The sequence below is a fragment of the Leptonychotes weddellii genome, chromosome X (assembly GCF_054177405.1).
Source record: "Leptonychotes weddellii isolate Sample4059 chromosome X, ASM5417740v2, whole genome shotgun sequence".
Taxonomy (NCBI): Eukaryota; Metazoa; Chordata; class Mammalia; order Carnivora; family Phocidae; genus Leptonychotes; species Leptonychotes weddellii.
In genome coordinates, this window is record NC_138385.1 from 4,756,646 (window position 1) to 4,773,063 (window position 16,418).

Here is a 16,418-nt window from a genome sequence, read left to right on the forward strand (position 1 = left end):
CTCCCAGGGGATCCTGAACACGGACACAGCATAAGATGGCAGCTGGTCACCAAAGCAATGGTGAAAGAAAGAGAATCACTAGGTCATCAACTGTTAGCTTTATTCCTCTCCTATACAGTCTTGACTGAAGAACAACAGCTCTTCCCCATCAAGAAACATAAAGGCAACTGGCAACTAATCACACAATAAGCCTGGCCCTGAGCTAGACGAAAGTTCCCACCTCGCATCTCTACCTGATACACCCTTGTCATAGCAAGACAGATGACTTCTGAAACCTTCTGGCAATGTTGATCACAGGTTTTTTTAATTGCCTGCTCAAAAACACACTGCTGATATCTAAAAATAAATATGCATCTATATTGCAGGCCTTGTTAACAAGAGATGGCATTTACCTTAAAGGTACAAGACCATTAATTCAACATGACTTAAAGTTATAAAGAGAGGATAAACCAAGGGTTCTACACCTCATCATGGTAATAGCATTGAGCATGGAGTAGAGTTTGAACTTTAAGAATGACTCTTTGAGTTAAGCTCATTTTTCTAACTCATCCAAAGATGACGTAAAACTCATCTGGTCATTCCTCTTTCTCAAGAAGGGAGAAGGCATCCATCATTCCTTGACCTCTCTTCCATTTTCTGGAAAAAAATGGAGGCCACAACATCTTGCCATGGCTGGTCACTCTTCACATGCTCTTGATTTTGTGCTTGCTCATCTTCTCCGGGATTCTGCCCCACTCATCATCACCTCTTCCTCCGGTCCCTTTACCCTCTCCCTCTTGACTGACATCGGGTCCTTCCCATCAATCTCCACAAACATGTTCACATTTCTCCCATTATGAAAAAAAAAAACCCTCTTTCCATATAATTTCTCCCCTCAGGTTCTAACCTACCTTCCTTTCTTCCCCCCGCCTCCAAACAAAAACTCGCTTCCCATTTACTTACGGAGTCCAGGCAGTTCACTTCCCACAATGAGCACCACCATCAACAAATAAAACAACTCTCCCTAAGGCCACTGATTCCCACCCCCCCCCCTTAACTACCAAATCCAACAGCCACTTTCCAGTCCTGACCTTTCCTGCCCTCTCGAACACAAATAACTATCAATGCCCTCCTCCATGAAACCCTGTATCCCCTTGATTTCTATTAAATGTTTCTCTCCTAGTTCTCTTCCTACCTCTGTGATCATTCACTCCTTTGTTGGTTCCTTTCCTGGCGCCTACTTTGCCACCTGCTTAAATGTTGCTGCTCCCCAAGATTCTCTCTTTGTCCTTCTTACTCAGTAATCTGAAGGCTTCCACTGCCACCTCCCTGCTCACACCTAACTCTCTCTCTTGAGCGCTCTCATTAGCTCCAGATTCCTACACCCAATGCCTACCGGATAGGTCTCTCTTCATATCCCACCGGCATCTCAAACCAAATGTGCTCAAAACAGAATTTTTTTTTTCTCTTTGCAAGCACCAACCCTGTTTCCTCCTGAACAACCTGTTAACGAGACTGCCATCTTCTCAAGTCAAAAATACGGGACTCATTCACTCCTGTCCCACCTTTTCCACAGCCAGTCAGACACCCAGTCTCATCATGTCAATTTCCTTGCGCTGCCTTAAATCCTCCCTGCCATGAACTCCCCTTAGCTAACTACAAAAGCTTCTTTATCTGCCTTCTCGTTTGCCTCACCTCCAACCAACTCACCACATTGCCAGCATCATCTTCAAAATTCTGTCTGTCCTGGCCACGCCCTTACTTGAAAGCTTGCAGTGACTTCTCTTCGTGTACGGAATTGTGTCCAAACTCCTTGGCACGAGGTACCAAGTCTCCCCTAACCTCTCCCCTGCCTACCTCTGTGACAGCTGCCCTGCACTCATGCCTTCCGTCACTCGTGATGAGGTCTTACTCCTCTTTGTGCATTCGTCAGTGACTAGCACGTAGTGGGCCTTCAACAAATGTTCGCCAAACTCATCATATCACGTGTTCAAAGGCAGTATGTAAATTAAGTCAATTGAGATAGGAGAAATCCTTTTTTAAGGACTATACTATTATTGACAAATTGGAAAGTAGTAGTTGAGGTGACCTAACTCTCTCGGTCAGACTTACCGAACTCGGAAGGCACTCGAGTCTCAGTCAAGAGCTGCTCACTTATCATGAACAAGGCAGCAAGACTCTGGGCTCAGTGGTCACCGAGCCAAACAGCTTCCTCTCTACCCCAAAGTGGTATTTGTGCCGATGCTGTCCTTTCCTTTTCCAAGTCATTGTCCCCTAATTGGTGCCCTTCTAAAAGCACGACTCTCAGAAATTTCCCTCTATTGTTGTTTTAACTCTTACATCATTTTGTTTCATTATGGAAAATTACACTGCTAGTAAATTTCAGTAAACACCAACCAGCTGCCAGCAATTCCCCAAGATTCTTCCCCCGAGCCCCACCCCGAATAGAAAGTTCAGAGGCAGTCACTGTGAAATCAGTACTTGCAGACAGAGCAGTAGGAGTGTTACTGGAGCTACAAACTAGCTAGAACACCACCAGGCGATCAACCTGGCTACACTACCTACCCCCCCCCCGCCCCCAGCTGAGGCAATCTCCTCATCCAGGATGATTAACCACCAGGAAAAAATGATTGGCTTCTCCCTTTCTCCTAGAACAAGGATTTTCAAAGATCACTCAAACCACTCCACACTGCTAACAACCTAACATGGGAAAGGAAAGCGGTGGCCTCGCTTGCAGGGGATGGCACTGATCGGGAGAGAAAGAGACACAGCCATTGACCTTCTGATGAAGTCTTCAGGGGCTGCCTTGCCAACAGCCAAGGTGGGGAAACGCGTCAAGGGCCATTGCTTGCTCCAGGAAGTGCTGGGCCAGAGAGAACTCCTTAGAGATAGGAAGTCTCACTAGTCCCGTTGAAATCTAACCGTCCTCCCCAAAGAAGACAGGATTTGTCTCTGAAGACTTCTTCAGAAAGCTGCAATTGCCCCACATACAGTGTATGTATAGATTTCATTTGTCAAATATATTCTCCTGGAAATGATTTGGGTGCTTTAAAAATAGATTAAATGTTGATTAATGTGTTCAAAAACGTAACAAGCAACCATTTTCCAGAAAGATAAATTACATACATATTCAGCTACCTTGTAGGGCTCCCCAAAAAGATCAAAGCCTGAAGAAAAGAGATCGTCTTCTTGCTGGACTTCTTGATTCCTCCGCTCCCATTCCCTTTTTTTAAGTGCACTACGGTCTTGTTCATAGTGACTAATAGGAAAAGAAAAAAAAGGAGAAAGAGATTAATTAGTCATGTCATTCAGATCTCCCTTGTTATCACTAAGAAGAAAAACAATACAAGCCAAGGCTACCCAAACGGATACACCGAAGAGGGAGCGGAGAAACCTTTTCTTGACTCCCAAGGGGTTTAAGATCCTGACCAGTTCTTTGGAATACAGAAGAACATGGAAAGGTGCTTATTAGAAACCATACTCATGCCCACTTAAATGTTCCAGGATCCTCTTCCCTTGTCCGTGCTTGAGTACCACAGGCAATTACGGGCTCCCCAAGAGTCAGTCCATTGTGCAGAAAAGTACTGAATTCAAGTTGCTTTGTGTTGCCAACTGCTTAGGGCTCAGAATTCACAGATGTCACACAAAGTCCTAAAGGAAAGGAATTAACCAAGATGTCGCAGACCAACTGTAAGTCTGTCCTGAGCCCACAGCCAGAGTTAGCCTGTTGTAACAAAATCACAGGACAGTTTACCGACATTTTTGGAAGTCTACAAAACAACGAACCGCTCATTCGCTCACACTCCTTTTTTGTGGTGGTGGTGTCTTTGCTCTTCTCATAGTCTGTGTCATGGGAGACTGACAGCCTCTTTAGGAAACTCTTCACAAAGAAAGGTGTCTGGCTTGAATGGCAAACAGCTAACAATGAAAAGTGTCAAAAGCTTCGAATGAGCTTAAGGCACACATGTTTTATAAACGCTGTGTAGCTCTGTGACTCATCGCGTTTCAGGCTCTCCCATTGGCGGATCAGTACAGAAGCCTCCAGGCAATATCTAACGTATACTCCGGACCCTGGGATTTTATAGAATGAAATGCTTCCTGACGAAGAATCAGGCAAGAATGTGCGTATTACCTTATAATCTGTAAGTCTCAAAAGTGGTGGATTTTATTTTGTCCATTGGGTTTTCTTTTCCCCTGCTTTTGATCGAAATCTTACCTGAAGTGAGCACATATATGCAAGGCAAATTTAAATTATATAAACGTATGTAAAATGCCTAGCAGGTACATGTTAATACTGCCATGTTACGACTTAATTAGATAATTGGCATGCAAATGAACATAATAGCTAAAGGAATTACAAGAGATACACTGATAAAAGAGTATATAGTCAACAGGTTTTGAATACATCCCAGAACTCAATGCCTATCCTTGGTCGCCTAGTTTGCTCATGAGTACCGTAACTTTTAATTTACAAAATAAGAGCCCAGAGCATGAAATATCCATGGCAGCTTAACTAGATATTGATATACATGGAGTGTGAGATGCCACTACACTTAATCATTCCCCTTTCTCCACAGGAATCCTTGAACTGACAGATTCAAAGTGACTTTGATAGCCTTATCTTCTGAATCAACACCACTTCATTTCTCCGATTTAAAAAAAGTGGCGACATTTAAAGGATGTTCAGATGTGCATTATGCTTTCACGATACAAACAATGCCAGACACGGAGGAGCTCGCTGGGCCAGGCACGAGGGCGCTCAGCGAATGTTATCACCATCTGGGGAAAACAAAGAAGCTCCAGAGCACTACACAAAGCCCAGACCCCACATCTGGGCCCCGTCTGGTCCAAAAAGATGCCAAGTCCAGATCCTGGAAGGCAGCCTATCCTTCGGAGCCTCAGACACCATCCGCAGGGGTGACACTTGCTCGCATCATCTCGCCGGTTGCAGGCTGAGATCAGAACCCCACACGGTTGCCGTGGGTCACAACCTCTTTATGTTGGAGGCCGACGCGCGACCAAGCAGACACAGTCACATCTTCAGACCGTGCACACGGAGCACAAGATCAGGCTTGAGCACCATGCACTGGCCGTGCGTGGCCGTGCGTCACCCAAGCCCATCTTCGGTGTGTCCACGTGCAAGAAAGAGAAGGGCGTCAGGGGTGGAGACAGACCACAGGTTAAAGCAATATTTAGTGGGGGCGCCAGGAAGGTTTGTTGCAAAGGAAGACACTTCATTTCTTTGCCTGCCACAGCAGATGAGTCTCCACACAAAAACAAGAGCCCAGCTCTCGTGCTTCTGAGGAATGCGAGCAAGATGTCAGTTCTCTAGCTATCTGTTCATTCGGTGCACCTGACAGCCCGGAACGACAGACCCATAGATCACATTTAATTCTCCCATGAAGAGAACCAAAGTACTTTGGTCTCTTGGCTTTGCAAACTACCTTCCTTCTCCTCCGAGGGAAAGATATAATTAAAACCCTGAAGGAAGAGGAGGAGGAGAAGAAAAGGAAATGTGTTTCAACTTGCTTGACACCGCGCGGCCAGCAGCCAGGGCACTTTGGGCACTTTCGACCTGGGCTTAATTTGTGAGGAGGCTCTTGTCTCCATTTTCCTCATTTGTTCATTAGCTACCAAATTCCAGATGAAAATGTGAATAGCAGACTGAGTGTGCACATGGGTGTTATCTGTTGCAAACAAACTGCCTGCTGCATTTTTTAACACATGTAACAAAGAATAGTTAATTCTCATATCTCTGGCGAGAATGAATTGAATCTCCACAGAGTACCACTGCTCTTGGAAGGCAACCAAATCGCTCCAAATTCTTCCTCTTTCGCTCAGCATGGCGTTGTATTGAAAGCTTCACAGGGCAAGGTATAATGGGGAATGAACTACATGGTGATGAGGCTTTCACAGTGTAGAACGTCACCGATTTCTGACTGAAACCAAAATTACTAATTTGAAGCACCAGCTAATTAAAACCACAGCTATGTATTTAGCCTCTTGTTATACCTACTGCAGTTTATAATTATGAGGACCTCTTTATCTACTCAATTAAAGTTATGATTCAGGCAGGTTGCATTTGAACCTGTGAGCCCCGTGGGGGCCACAGGAAAGCATATGGCTGTCCCCCGATGATGGGATGGACCTTGTACACTCCTGGCCTTGTTTTCCAGAGAAAGGAAGGGCTCCACGGCCCATGAAGAAATGCTCAGGCCAGAAATGTGAATTAATCACCATATGATTGGGCTAAACAATTCAAATTTATTCACACTGATGGAGACTGGGGGAATTGGTCCTATCAGTGTGAAAACCCACTTCCCTGTTGGAAGATGGAGCCAAAAAGCTCAACTGGAGGCCTCTCTCCCTCATAGCAAGTTAGGACGTTTTTCCAGCTTTTTTTTCTCCCAGATAGAATACAATTTGTCACATTACGGTGCCATCAGAACCACCAACCGACCCACTCACAACTCACTTTACTCTTAATTAACCAAAGGCCTCTGATTTCTCTCTCTCTCTCTCTCTCTCTGCAGCCTATCTCTTGGAATCCCCACTTCCCCGGCCACTGTGCTGACAGGAAAGGGACAGAAAGAACGAGTTGCATGTAACTACTCTGTTACTCACTCCGATGCAACGTGTGATGGTGAGAAGCTTCCCTCTAGAATGGGGCTTTTCTGTTAGCTCTGATTTCTTCGCCCACCGATCCGTCCCCCTGGCCTCAGAACCCGAGAAACTGCCCTCATTAACACAGGAGGAAACTACGGCACTCCTGAGGAGGAGAGTTGGGCCAAGCCCTCAACGAGGGAAAGGCAAAGGAAGATGTGAACCTGTGTCTCTTCCACCTTCGAGGTCAAGTGATTTCTCCTCATCTTCTCCTTCTCTCAGATACTCTCCTAACCTTGCACTTCAACAGGATCATGTACACACGTAACTCCCGTCTTCATCACTAGAAGCCACAGGTGCATCACTAGGATGATAAAACCCAGAGCACCTGTAGATTCACAGCGATCGAGAAAGTTCAATTATGCCATCTTCATTAGCTCCCGGTGGTAGCGCGCTCGGGCTGATGACGCACGCTCGTCTTTTAGAACAAAGATTGGCCGAACCGGAAGAGATGTTGGCAGGCATGCAGTTCTGGTCTCTTCGTTTTCCAGATGAGGAAATTGAGCTCAGAGAGATAATGGGCCTCGCGGCAGGTTTGTGGCAGCACTGGGAGGTGAGAACCCAGGTTTTCCAGTGCCCAGACTCGCCTCCTCCTAACACCCCATGGTCTGTGCCTTCTGCAGCCCACGCTTCCAACACACTCGAGAATAAATATCAGTCCCACTGGTGCTCTGTTGGTCAACTTTCCTTAGGACTGTATTTGATTAGAGATTGCATTTAATTTGGATTCGAGTACAGAAAAACCATTAGTTTCTTTACACCGAACATACAGACCCTAAAAGGATCATAAAAATTAACTACCTCTGCAGGTAGAAGCTGACGGGGGGTGGGGAGAGTAAAAACCAGTTGAAGTCCATTTGGTCTGTGTATTTCATGAAGTTTAATAATCATCGTTTACCTCATTTGGTGATTTTACAAAGCTAGTTGGGGAAACATTAAAAAAACACTGCTATCTTAAAATGACAAGTTTGTTCAAAAATACTAATACAGGATTTACTGTAGTAACAACATACATGAAGGTAAATAATTCAATCTCATTTTCTAATCCAACTGGCATGAAAATACCTTTATTTTGGCTAATATCTTTGTAAAGGCATAAAAAATACATATTTAATTCACCCAAGGGACAAACATAAGCTATAACTCACTCCTTATGGCTCTCCTGAATGAATTTCTGCCTTCTATAAAATTTGTATTTATACTTGCTACATGTTCCAGAGTTCCAAGTGGTACTTTTTTTTTTGTCAATAGCTAGCCCTGTTTTGAATTTGACATTGACCTAATCTTTACACAGCTTCCACTAGTTAAAAAACTCTGCTACTGAATACCCTCAAAATCATCCCCCAAGTTATGTACTTATTTTATCTATTAATATCCATGAGCACTTAAATGTAGAGTGCTAGGGGCGCCTGGGTGGCTCAGTTGGTTACGCACCTCCCTTTGGCTCAGGTCATGATCTAGGGGTCCTGGGATGGAGCCCTGCTTCTGGCTCCCTGCTCAGTAGGGAGTCTGCTTCTCCCTCTCCCTCTGCCCCCCAACTTGCGTGCACGTGCGCACTCTCTCAAATAAATAAAATCTTTAAAAAATGTAAAGTGCTAAATTCAAAACTATTAAATAACGCTAAAAGCAGGCCATAATTATTTTACACATAGAGGGGAGACCCATGAGAACCTTGGATCTGAAGATGTGAACATGACCTTGAAAGGCAGTTTCTAAAATCAGTGGAACCTCTAAGTCATGTTTAAACTGCGGGACTCATTGAGACTTCTGCATACAACCACTCTTCACCAAATGGACTCTCTCCCCACAGACACTGGCTCTCATTTAAAAAAAAAAATCAAGATAGGAACAAAAAGGAGAGAAAACACATAAGACATTTATTCTACACATCGACCAGCTGCCCATTCGGCCATGCCAATTTCTTTAGGTCTTAGGGAAACGGGCAAGTGCTTATTCTTAGAGTTCCCTTAAATCTGTGCTTTTCAAAAGGAAGTATACACCAATACTCCCAGAAGTCCTGGCAGGAAACTGGCTCAATAAGTCCTTGTAGGGACACCTTGGGGATACCCCCATTCCCTCCACTTCTGAAAACAAAAGCAAAAATTCAGCTCATGCAGAAACCTTGTCAAGTCATCCTGCAGTGGGGTGAGGCAGACATTCCAAGAACCAATCTCCTCGTCTTGTGTTTGTGTCTGTGTTATATTGAAATATAATTCACATATCATTCAATTCACCCACTTAACGTGTACAATCCAGTGGTTTTCAGTATATTCACAGAGTTCTGCAACTATCACCGTAATATAATCTTAGAATATTTTCATCACCCCAAAAAGCAGCCCCATACCCTTTGGTTACTGCCCTCCCCCATCCTCCCACCCAGCCTAGCCCTAAGCAACCACTAATCTACTTTCTCTCTGAATGAATTTGTTTATTCTGGATATTTCATATACACGGAATTATACAATATGTGGTCTTTTGTGCCTGACTTCTTCCACATAGCATAGTATTTTCAAGGCCCATCCGTATTGTGGCATGGATCAGTACTTCACTCCTTGGTTATCTAATATTCCACTGTATACTCCCGGTCCTATGGTACACCGTGCTTATTAAGGGGGTTCACTGTTGTGAGCTTATGATTTCACCAGGGTCCTCTATGTCTCCCATTAGACTTTCCTCCTTAAGGGAATGGTCTGTGGCTTCCAAGTCACTGACACCACGCTACAGGTGACCACAGCAAGGCTTCCTGTACATAAATAAGCCACGTCAAATACAGATATTATGAGGAAAACACTTTTAAAAAGTGTTTGCCTTAGGCTTAGGACAAAATTATTTTGACTAGCTTACCAAACTCCCCAAATGCTGTAATACTTATAACAAATACGCAATACTTGAGTGGCAAAGGCAATTGATTACATCCAGGAATGGGAAAAACCTAGTAAAAATCAAACCCAAGATCAACCAATAAACAGCTCCTGCGGTTTCTCAAGAATTCTGCAGGGTGTCCAGAAATGACAGTATCCGTTCTCAGAAGAGCTGAGCTGGGGCTCTACCTCTTTCACTTCAAAGTCGCTTGATCATTTATAAAGCGTTTTCTATTTCTAGGCCTCAGTTTCGTTATTTGTAAAATGGGAATAATCTTTCTCTTCCCTCTTCCTGCAGGTGGTGTCAAGGTTAAATATGATGGTGGATGAGAAAGGCTCTTGGAAACTACTAACGGCTGGGATCACTGGCACCCCAACCGGACTTGACCTTCATCCCCACGAACTTCACTGCACATTAATTCACGTGCGCCCCAGCAACACCTGGCAAATTAGCAGGGCAGGGAATCTTATTTCCATGTAAGGATGGGAAACAGAGGCTCAGAAAATTGTTCCGGGCTATGAGAGCTACATCTAGGACACCACTCACTTGATTCCTAATTCAGTGCTCTTGTAAAAAGTCTGAGACATGTAGTTTGCACAAGTTCCCTTTATGCCCCCAAAATTATAGCCAGCTTTCACTATTGCTGAGGTCTAAAGTCTTTCTAGTAACAAATGAGGGCAAAGTGTATGTCACCAGATACCCTCTAAGACATTTTCTCCATAGACTCCAAAATGATCTTTGTGATAGAGGCACTAAGTAGAGGGACTTCGTTCACAAACTAATACTGACGTGAGGTTTAAAGTCTTAACTTTTTAATCTAAAATATTTCCAAATATTATCAATCTTCTATCATCTGGTTCTCAGTTCTGGCTGCCCATGGGAATCACCCAGGGAAGATCTTATAAAGCCTCATGCCGGGGTCATAAGCCAGACCAAAGGCATCAGAATGTCCCAGAGTGGGTCTCGGGCATCCAATAGAAAACAGCTTCTGGTCTTCACATATGATAGGATCATTCGTATATAAACTTCTTTATTGGGCCCATTTGGGTGTGCTTAAATCTGATGGACTTAACATGAAAGTAAATCAAGAACCAGGCCCCTGTGGGGAACAGATGTATTCTATTATTCAGAAGTCGACATTGCTAATACATGTAGTCAGAAACGCCTCGATAGTGAAAAGCAGCTACTGCCAGAATAGACTTGTCAGGCAGGAGAACACCACCACCACCACCGACAACAACGGCTACTCTCTGTTGACTCCTTGCTTCATGCCAGGCACTACGCTAGGCATTTTATGAGTATGATCTGACTTCATCCTCACCCAAACTCTGATGAGCTACTGCCATCCTCACTTTGCAGAGGAGGCAACTGAGTCACACGAAACCCAGGGAGGCTAATAGGCCCAGCATCACATTGTTAGTATGCCATGCAAGCAGAATGGCTGCAGAAGCCACCAGAATTCCGAAGCCACCCTCTTAGCCTCAAAGAAGATGCCAGTAGGAAACGGAGACGGGCAGGGCTCACGCGACAGGCACAGGACAACTGATCCAGGGGGAATGTCTAAAACCTGAACTCTCTGCACAGTATCTCGGCTTAGCAGGGGCTCTTAGAGCTTCTTCTGAGAAGAGCAAGTGCGGGTAGACACTCAAATGAATATTGATTATCAACAATATTCTAAGAGTGCACTAAAAGTCCATTTTTTTCAGAGGATTCCATTTTAATGGAAATGCAACTTTTATACCGAATGACCATGAGTCTGGCAACCCAGAGGTTCCCATCTGTCTGCAGTGGCACTCAGCTTCTCAATAACTTTCTAGAAGCCGGTTAAAATGTACTTTAAAAGCAGTGTTTGCGGTGAGATTAAATTCTTTTGTCCTCACACACTCTAACCGTCAGTTAAGAGACACGGTCCAATATCCACGACTGCTAGAGAGAGGGGTCTGTCTCCTCAGCAAGTGTCATCTCCCTCCTCTTCTTGGCGGCTCCGAATGTGTGAGCCCGTATCTCCTTCACCTTCACGTCAAGCCCCCGCCCTTCCACACTCAGGTACCCCACTACAGGAAGATAGCGTCGCACAAGACATATATAAACATCCCTGAGTTTCTTTGCGGCCTTTGTAACGTTTTCTTAGGTTGAGTGTCTGATTTCCATTTTTACTGAAAATCACTTAAAAATAACTCTACTTCTGATGTGTTCATTAAAAATGAGAATTCACTATCACTTCTTCTGGTTCATTGACCCATTGGTCACACAAACTGGTATCTTCACAAGCACCTCGTATTCAGTGCGGCCAAACCAAGAGAGCTACAAACAACTTTATGATTCAGGAGCTTTCAAAACAGTTTTCTGAAAGCTAGCAAGGGCCTGAAGTGGATACTACCACCAAGAGTACTGGCAATGAGACAATGAATATAGTGAATGTATTTACTTATATGACTCTTGAATCGGTTCAAAAACTGGAACTATATAAAAATCGAGACACCATCGAACATTCTCTTTCCCACTCTTGTCAGCACCTATCCTGTTCACCACTGCCAATCACACGTAATCAGTTTCATTATGTTCTTGTTTATTCGTCCAAGGTTTCTTCATGCTGGCTTTCGTGTCGGCTTGAAATGATCTCATTTATAGGTCTTTCTTTAATCAGAGTTGAGGCTAATGCTGAGCTTTGAAGAGCTTTGAGATCTAAACCTGGAGCTACTTGAAGGAAATGTGAGTATGCTTTATGTCATCAGACACGAGTCCCTGGATCCACACGAGAGACGGCGGTGACAGGCTTTGAGTGCTCCTGAGGGCTCAAAAGGTCTCTGGCGTGGGCCGGCCCGGGCTTGGCTTGACCTTCTGCTCTTGATGATCTCTTGTCCAGCCCCACTGGATCCTGGCGCCGTCCCGCCTGCCACGTCCCCAGTTCCATACCTGCTGCCTCTGGCCAAGCCACACAGCACAACTCTGTCTTTCGAATTAGGAGAAAGCCGCCTGAAGAATTTCCTCTCTATGCCCATTAAATATCGGGAATTCTTGTCCAAGTCAAAGCCTTAATAGAACCTGGCTTCTCATAAATGACACTTTTTAAAAGGTGTTTTATTTTCGGTTAGCTTATAAGCAAGGCAATTTCAATAACTACTTAATTTAAAACAATATTTTCTCAGAAATCGTAGTCTTAATTACTTGCAAACTAAGGAAATTAATGCCCTTAACGAGCAGTTGATAATTGACAGTTTGAGGCGGACTCCATTTTCGTGTCTCACCAAACCCTTTGATCCGCGTGGACTCGCTAATTTTTACCCAGGCAAACTCTACCCCTTAAAGGCTCACCGTTGGGGCCCCTGCCTCTCCGTGGCAGGCACCCCTGGAGCTCTGGCCTGAGCACACAGCCAGGCGCCGCCTGCTCGTCCAGTCCCCCGCTTACTGTCATGACCCACGCCTGCCTCCTCACGCGTCACACGGACCTAGCGTGGGGACTTTTTCCTGGGTCCCACTTCTCCCTCTCGCCTTGATGAGGTGTCTGAGGAGGCGCCCCATGCTGTTAGGGGTGGAAGTGTGTTCCCCTCAAAATTCATATGAACTCCTGACCCCCATACCTCAGAATGTGACCTTCCTTGGAAATGGGGTCGCTGCGGATGAAATTCGGTCAGCTATGATGAGGTTGTCCTGGAGGAGGGTGGGCCCCTAATCCAATATGACCGGTGACCCTGTTAGAAGGGGACATTTGAATGGGAAGAACGCTACGTGAAGGTGAAGGCAGACATGGGGGCCATACTGCCACAAGCCAAGGAGCACCAAAGGTGGCCAAGCCACGGCCAGCCAGGGAGAAAGCCCTGGAACACACCCCTCCCTCACAGCCTCAGAGGGAACCAACCCTGTGCACGCCTGGATCTCAGACTTCTAGCTTCCAGACTGTGAGACAGACCATCCATCTCTACTGTTTCAAACCTGCCGGTCTGTGGTACTTTGATGTGGTGGCCCTAGCCGACTCACCTGCCCTCAGACTACACCTCTGAGCCAGTTCGTGGGAAAAACGTCAGGCCACATCACAGTGGGTGCAAGTGATCGAGACCTTAGGATTCCCTTTTTTACTCCCAATTCCCTGTCATCCATCCCTCTCCCTTCTACTCCAGCGCCACTCTGTCTTCCCCCCTTTCCTGCTCTGAGAGAACTATCGGCATTCAACAAAATTGTCACCAGAGAGGAATTAACGCATTTTTGCTTCCCATTTATCTGGAAAAGTGCCAAGCTCAGTGTTCAGCTCTCAATAGATATTTTTTTTTTTTGACTGACTGAATGAACAAATGACAGGCAAACATATTTTTTCTGCCCAAGTTCAGTGACAAACGTTGACAAAGATCTATTAATTAATATATTAATTAACTCATCTATTTAATCAGCAAACATTTCCTGGGTGCCTACGTCACATCGGGCACCACGTTTGGTGCTTGGAAAAAAATAAGACACAGTGCGAGTCTTGGAGAAATTCACAGCCCAGAAGGGGAGGCAAATCCATTCCAAAATAATCATAGTACAGGGTGACGCATGATGTGCCTATAGGAACAAAGTGCTGTGGGAACATTCTCAGGTTGGGGTGGGGTGGGAAGCAAAATCAGGCAGCTGTGTTCCAGCTGGGCCTTGTGCGATGGAAGGGTTCACATCCTGCACCTCGGCTAGTTCAAGTACACACTAACCAAAGATAATCCCATGGGACCAACATGGACACGTGAACAAAAGATTAAAGAGGCAGCCAAGCCCAGTCCCTCGGATTGCCCACGTCTATCGAAATTGGTCCGTGACAGTGGCGGCAGAACGGTAAAATTTTCTGCTCTTTGGGGAAGCTGGAAAATGAGAGTTTGGTCTTTGCAGATGCTCATATTCAAGGGTAAAACCCTAATTGCGCTTGTGATACCGAGTGAGAGGAAGCGCCATACAGAAAGAAATGGATGGCTGAGATAAGCGTGTGAATGGTGAGCTCATAAAGAATAGATGAGATTTCAAAGGGAAGCATTTATTGTTTCCTGTATTATAGCACATTGTCTCTCGATATGATTAGTTATCAGTCTCAGCTATCCAAAACTGGTATGAAATAAAGCGTTTACGCAGTTATGCTTCATTGATGTCAGCTAGGGGAGCATGAAAATCTCCATGAAGGTGGGTAATTGATGTGTAAATCAGAGCCCAATCACTCTGTAATAGAAATGGTCCCACTGAAAATATGCTTGTTGAACACAATCGCACAGAAGCCAGGGGGAGGGAGGGAGGGAGAAGACAGAAGGCTTATTTATTAAAAATGATAATAACTGGCACTTTGTGCAATTTTCCCTTCAACAGAGGACTCCTATCAGAAATGCTTGCAAGCAAGTTGTGACCAACATATCCAGATAGTTTCCTTCTGTTCTAATGAACTATTTCTGTTTTATTTAAATGCTTAGAGAGCCTGTTGTGGATGTTTAAAAAGCAAATTAAAACAACATGTTCATCTTTGGAAACACAACACATGTTAATGACATCAGTTAAGAACGCTTATCCTAGGTATGCTTGCTATTGTTAGTAACATCCTTCTGTCACTTTGCATTTGCTCCCTGAAGAGTAGTGACTAAAAATGGACAATGCCTTGCAATTTAGTATTTTAATATTTCGCATGGAAACAGAACTAACTTGTTCTTGTTGACCAAAGAGCAGGTCATTCATCATTATAATCACTACCTTACTGTCGCTTAAGGTGCAGATTTTTCTTCCCTTCCACCGTCCTCACTGAATAAAGAGAAAATTCTCTACGGCAAATACTGTCACAGAAGGCTTAACGGCCAATATTCCTGCCAATTAACGTGGAAAAGAAAGTGCTAGCTTTTCTTGTTTGTCCAGATCTCGTGAAAAGAAAGAGTCCACAGGAGAGGCAGGTTTATGTTATTAGGCTTCCAGCGTGGAGCCAATGGATTTGGCCCAGCGCATGCGCACACGCCCTGCCGCGCACGGTAAGCGCATAACCTGTGTCGTTCCGTAGTGCGCGTGTGCTGACTGCTTGTCCAGTATCTAGTGTGGGGCCCGAACCCAAATGGCCCCAAACGTCCCCACCTTGACAAAAGGCCTCTATACGTGGACTCGCACAGGTGGCTAGGGGGAGGGAGAAGAAATTGGGGGTTGACTGAGGAAGGCTTAGCCTTGTTTGTACTAATGTAATTTTTGAAGGTGAGCAGATTCACCTATTATCAGTGTCATTACAAAATAAATACATGAATGAATCTGCTACACACCAGGATTTTAGATTTTTGCTTCTCTTTTGAAAAGCAACAGACTCTTCCATTTGCATGTTACTTCTCACTTCACAAAGCACTTTACACAAGTCTGACCTCCTGACCTCCCATTGCACAGATGAAGACACTGAGACCCATACGAGCTAACTGCCTAACGTTCAACTCTGGTCCAGCTAGGGTGTGGCAGAGCCAGATATGAAGGCAAGTTGTCTGTGTCCAGGAGCGGTTTGCTTTTTTATTATGCCACCTTGTGCTCCATCTAATTGCCGCTTGCTAATTCTGTTCTTCTAGAACATGGGAAAAGCTGCTAAGTGTGAGAGCAAAGGGACGTTATTTTAAGGTTTTTTTTGAAAACTGCCTTCTATGGGTTATCATTATTAGTAGTCCATAGCTAATGCTAGCTAATAGCCCATAAATGTACCTTTGTGGAAAACAATAAGGGACGTATACAAGATGGACTTTTGGAAGGAAGAGACCATGAAGTGGAAAGACCTCGGAGAGTGATTCTGTCACTTAAAGCCATGTGACCTTGAGTAAGTCCCTGGACCCCTCTTGACCTGTCTTTGCAGTGAACACATTCAGCCTCGTGGTCAAAGCTTTCAAAAGAACCACTTGTCCAAAGGAGTACACAACAGAGGGGGAGAGGAATTGTAATGGGATCATCTCAAACTG

General features: G+C 44.7%; 1 protein-coding gene across 5 annotated transcripts in view; it reads right to left on the reverse strand.

Moving 5' to 3' along the window:
* AFF2 (ALF transcription elongation factor 2) overlaps nucleotides 1-16,418 on the reverse strand; it is a 443,996-nt gene that overhangs the window by 302,627 nt on the left and 124,951 nt on the right. For 3 of the 5 annotated variants that reach the window (XM_081808150.1, XM_081808148.1, XM_081808151.1), the window contains one exon: nucleotides 3,118-3,238. In XM_081808150.1, coding sequence (XP_081664276.1) covers nucleotides 3,118-3,238 — 121 coding nt within the window. Of the gene's footprint in view, nucleotides 1-3,105; nucleotides 3,239-16,418 lie in introns of all 5 variants that reach the window. The other 2 variants (XM_081808149.1, XM_081808146.1) reach the window with 1 other exon arrangement.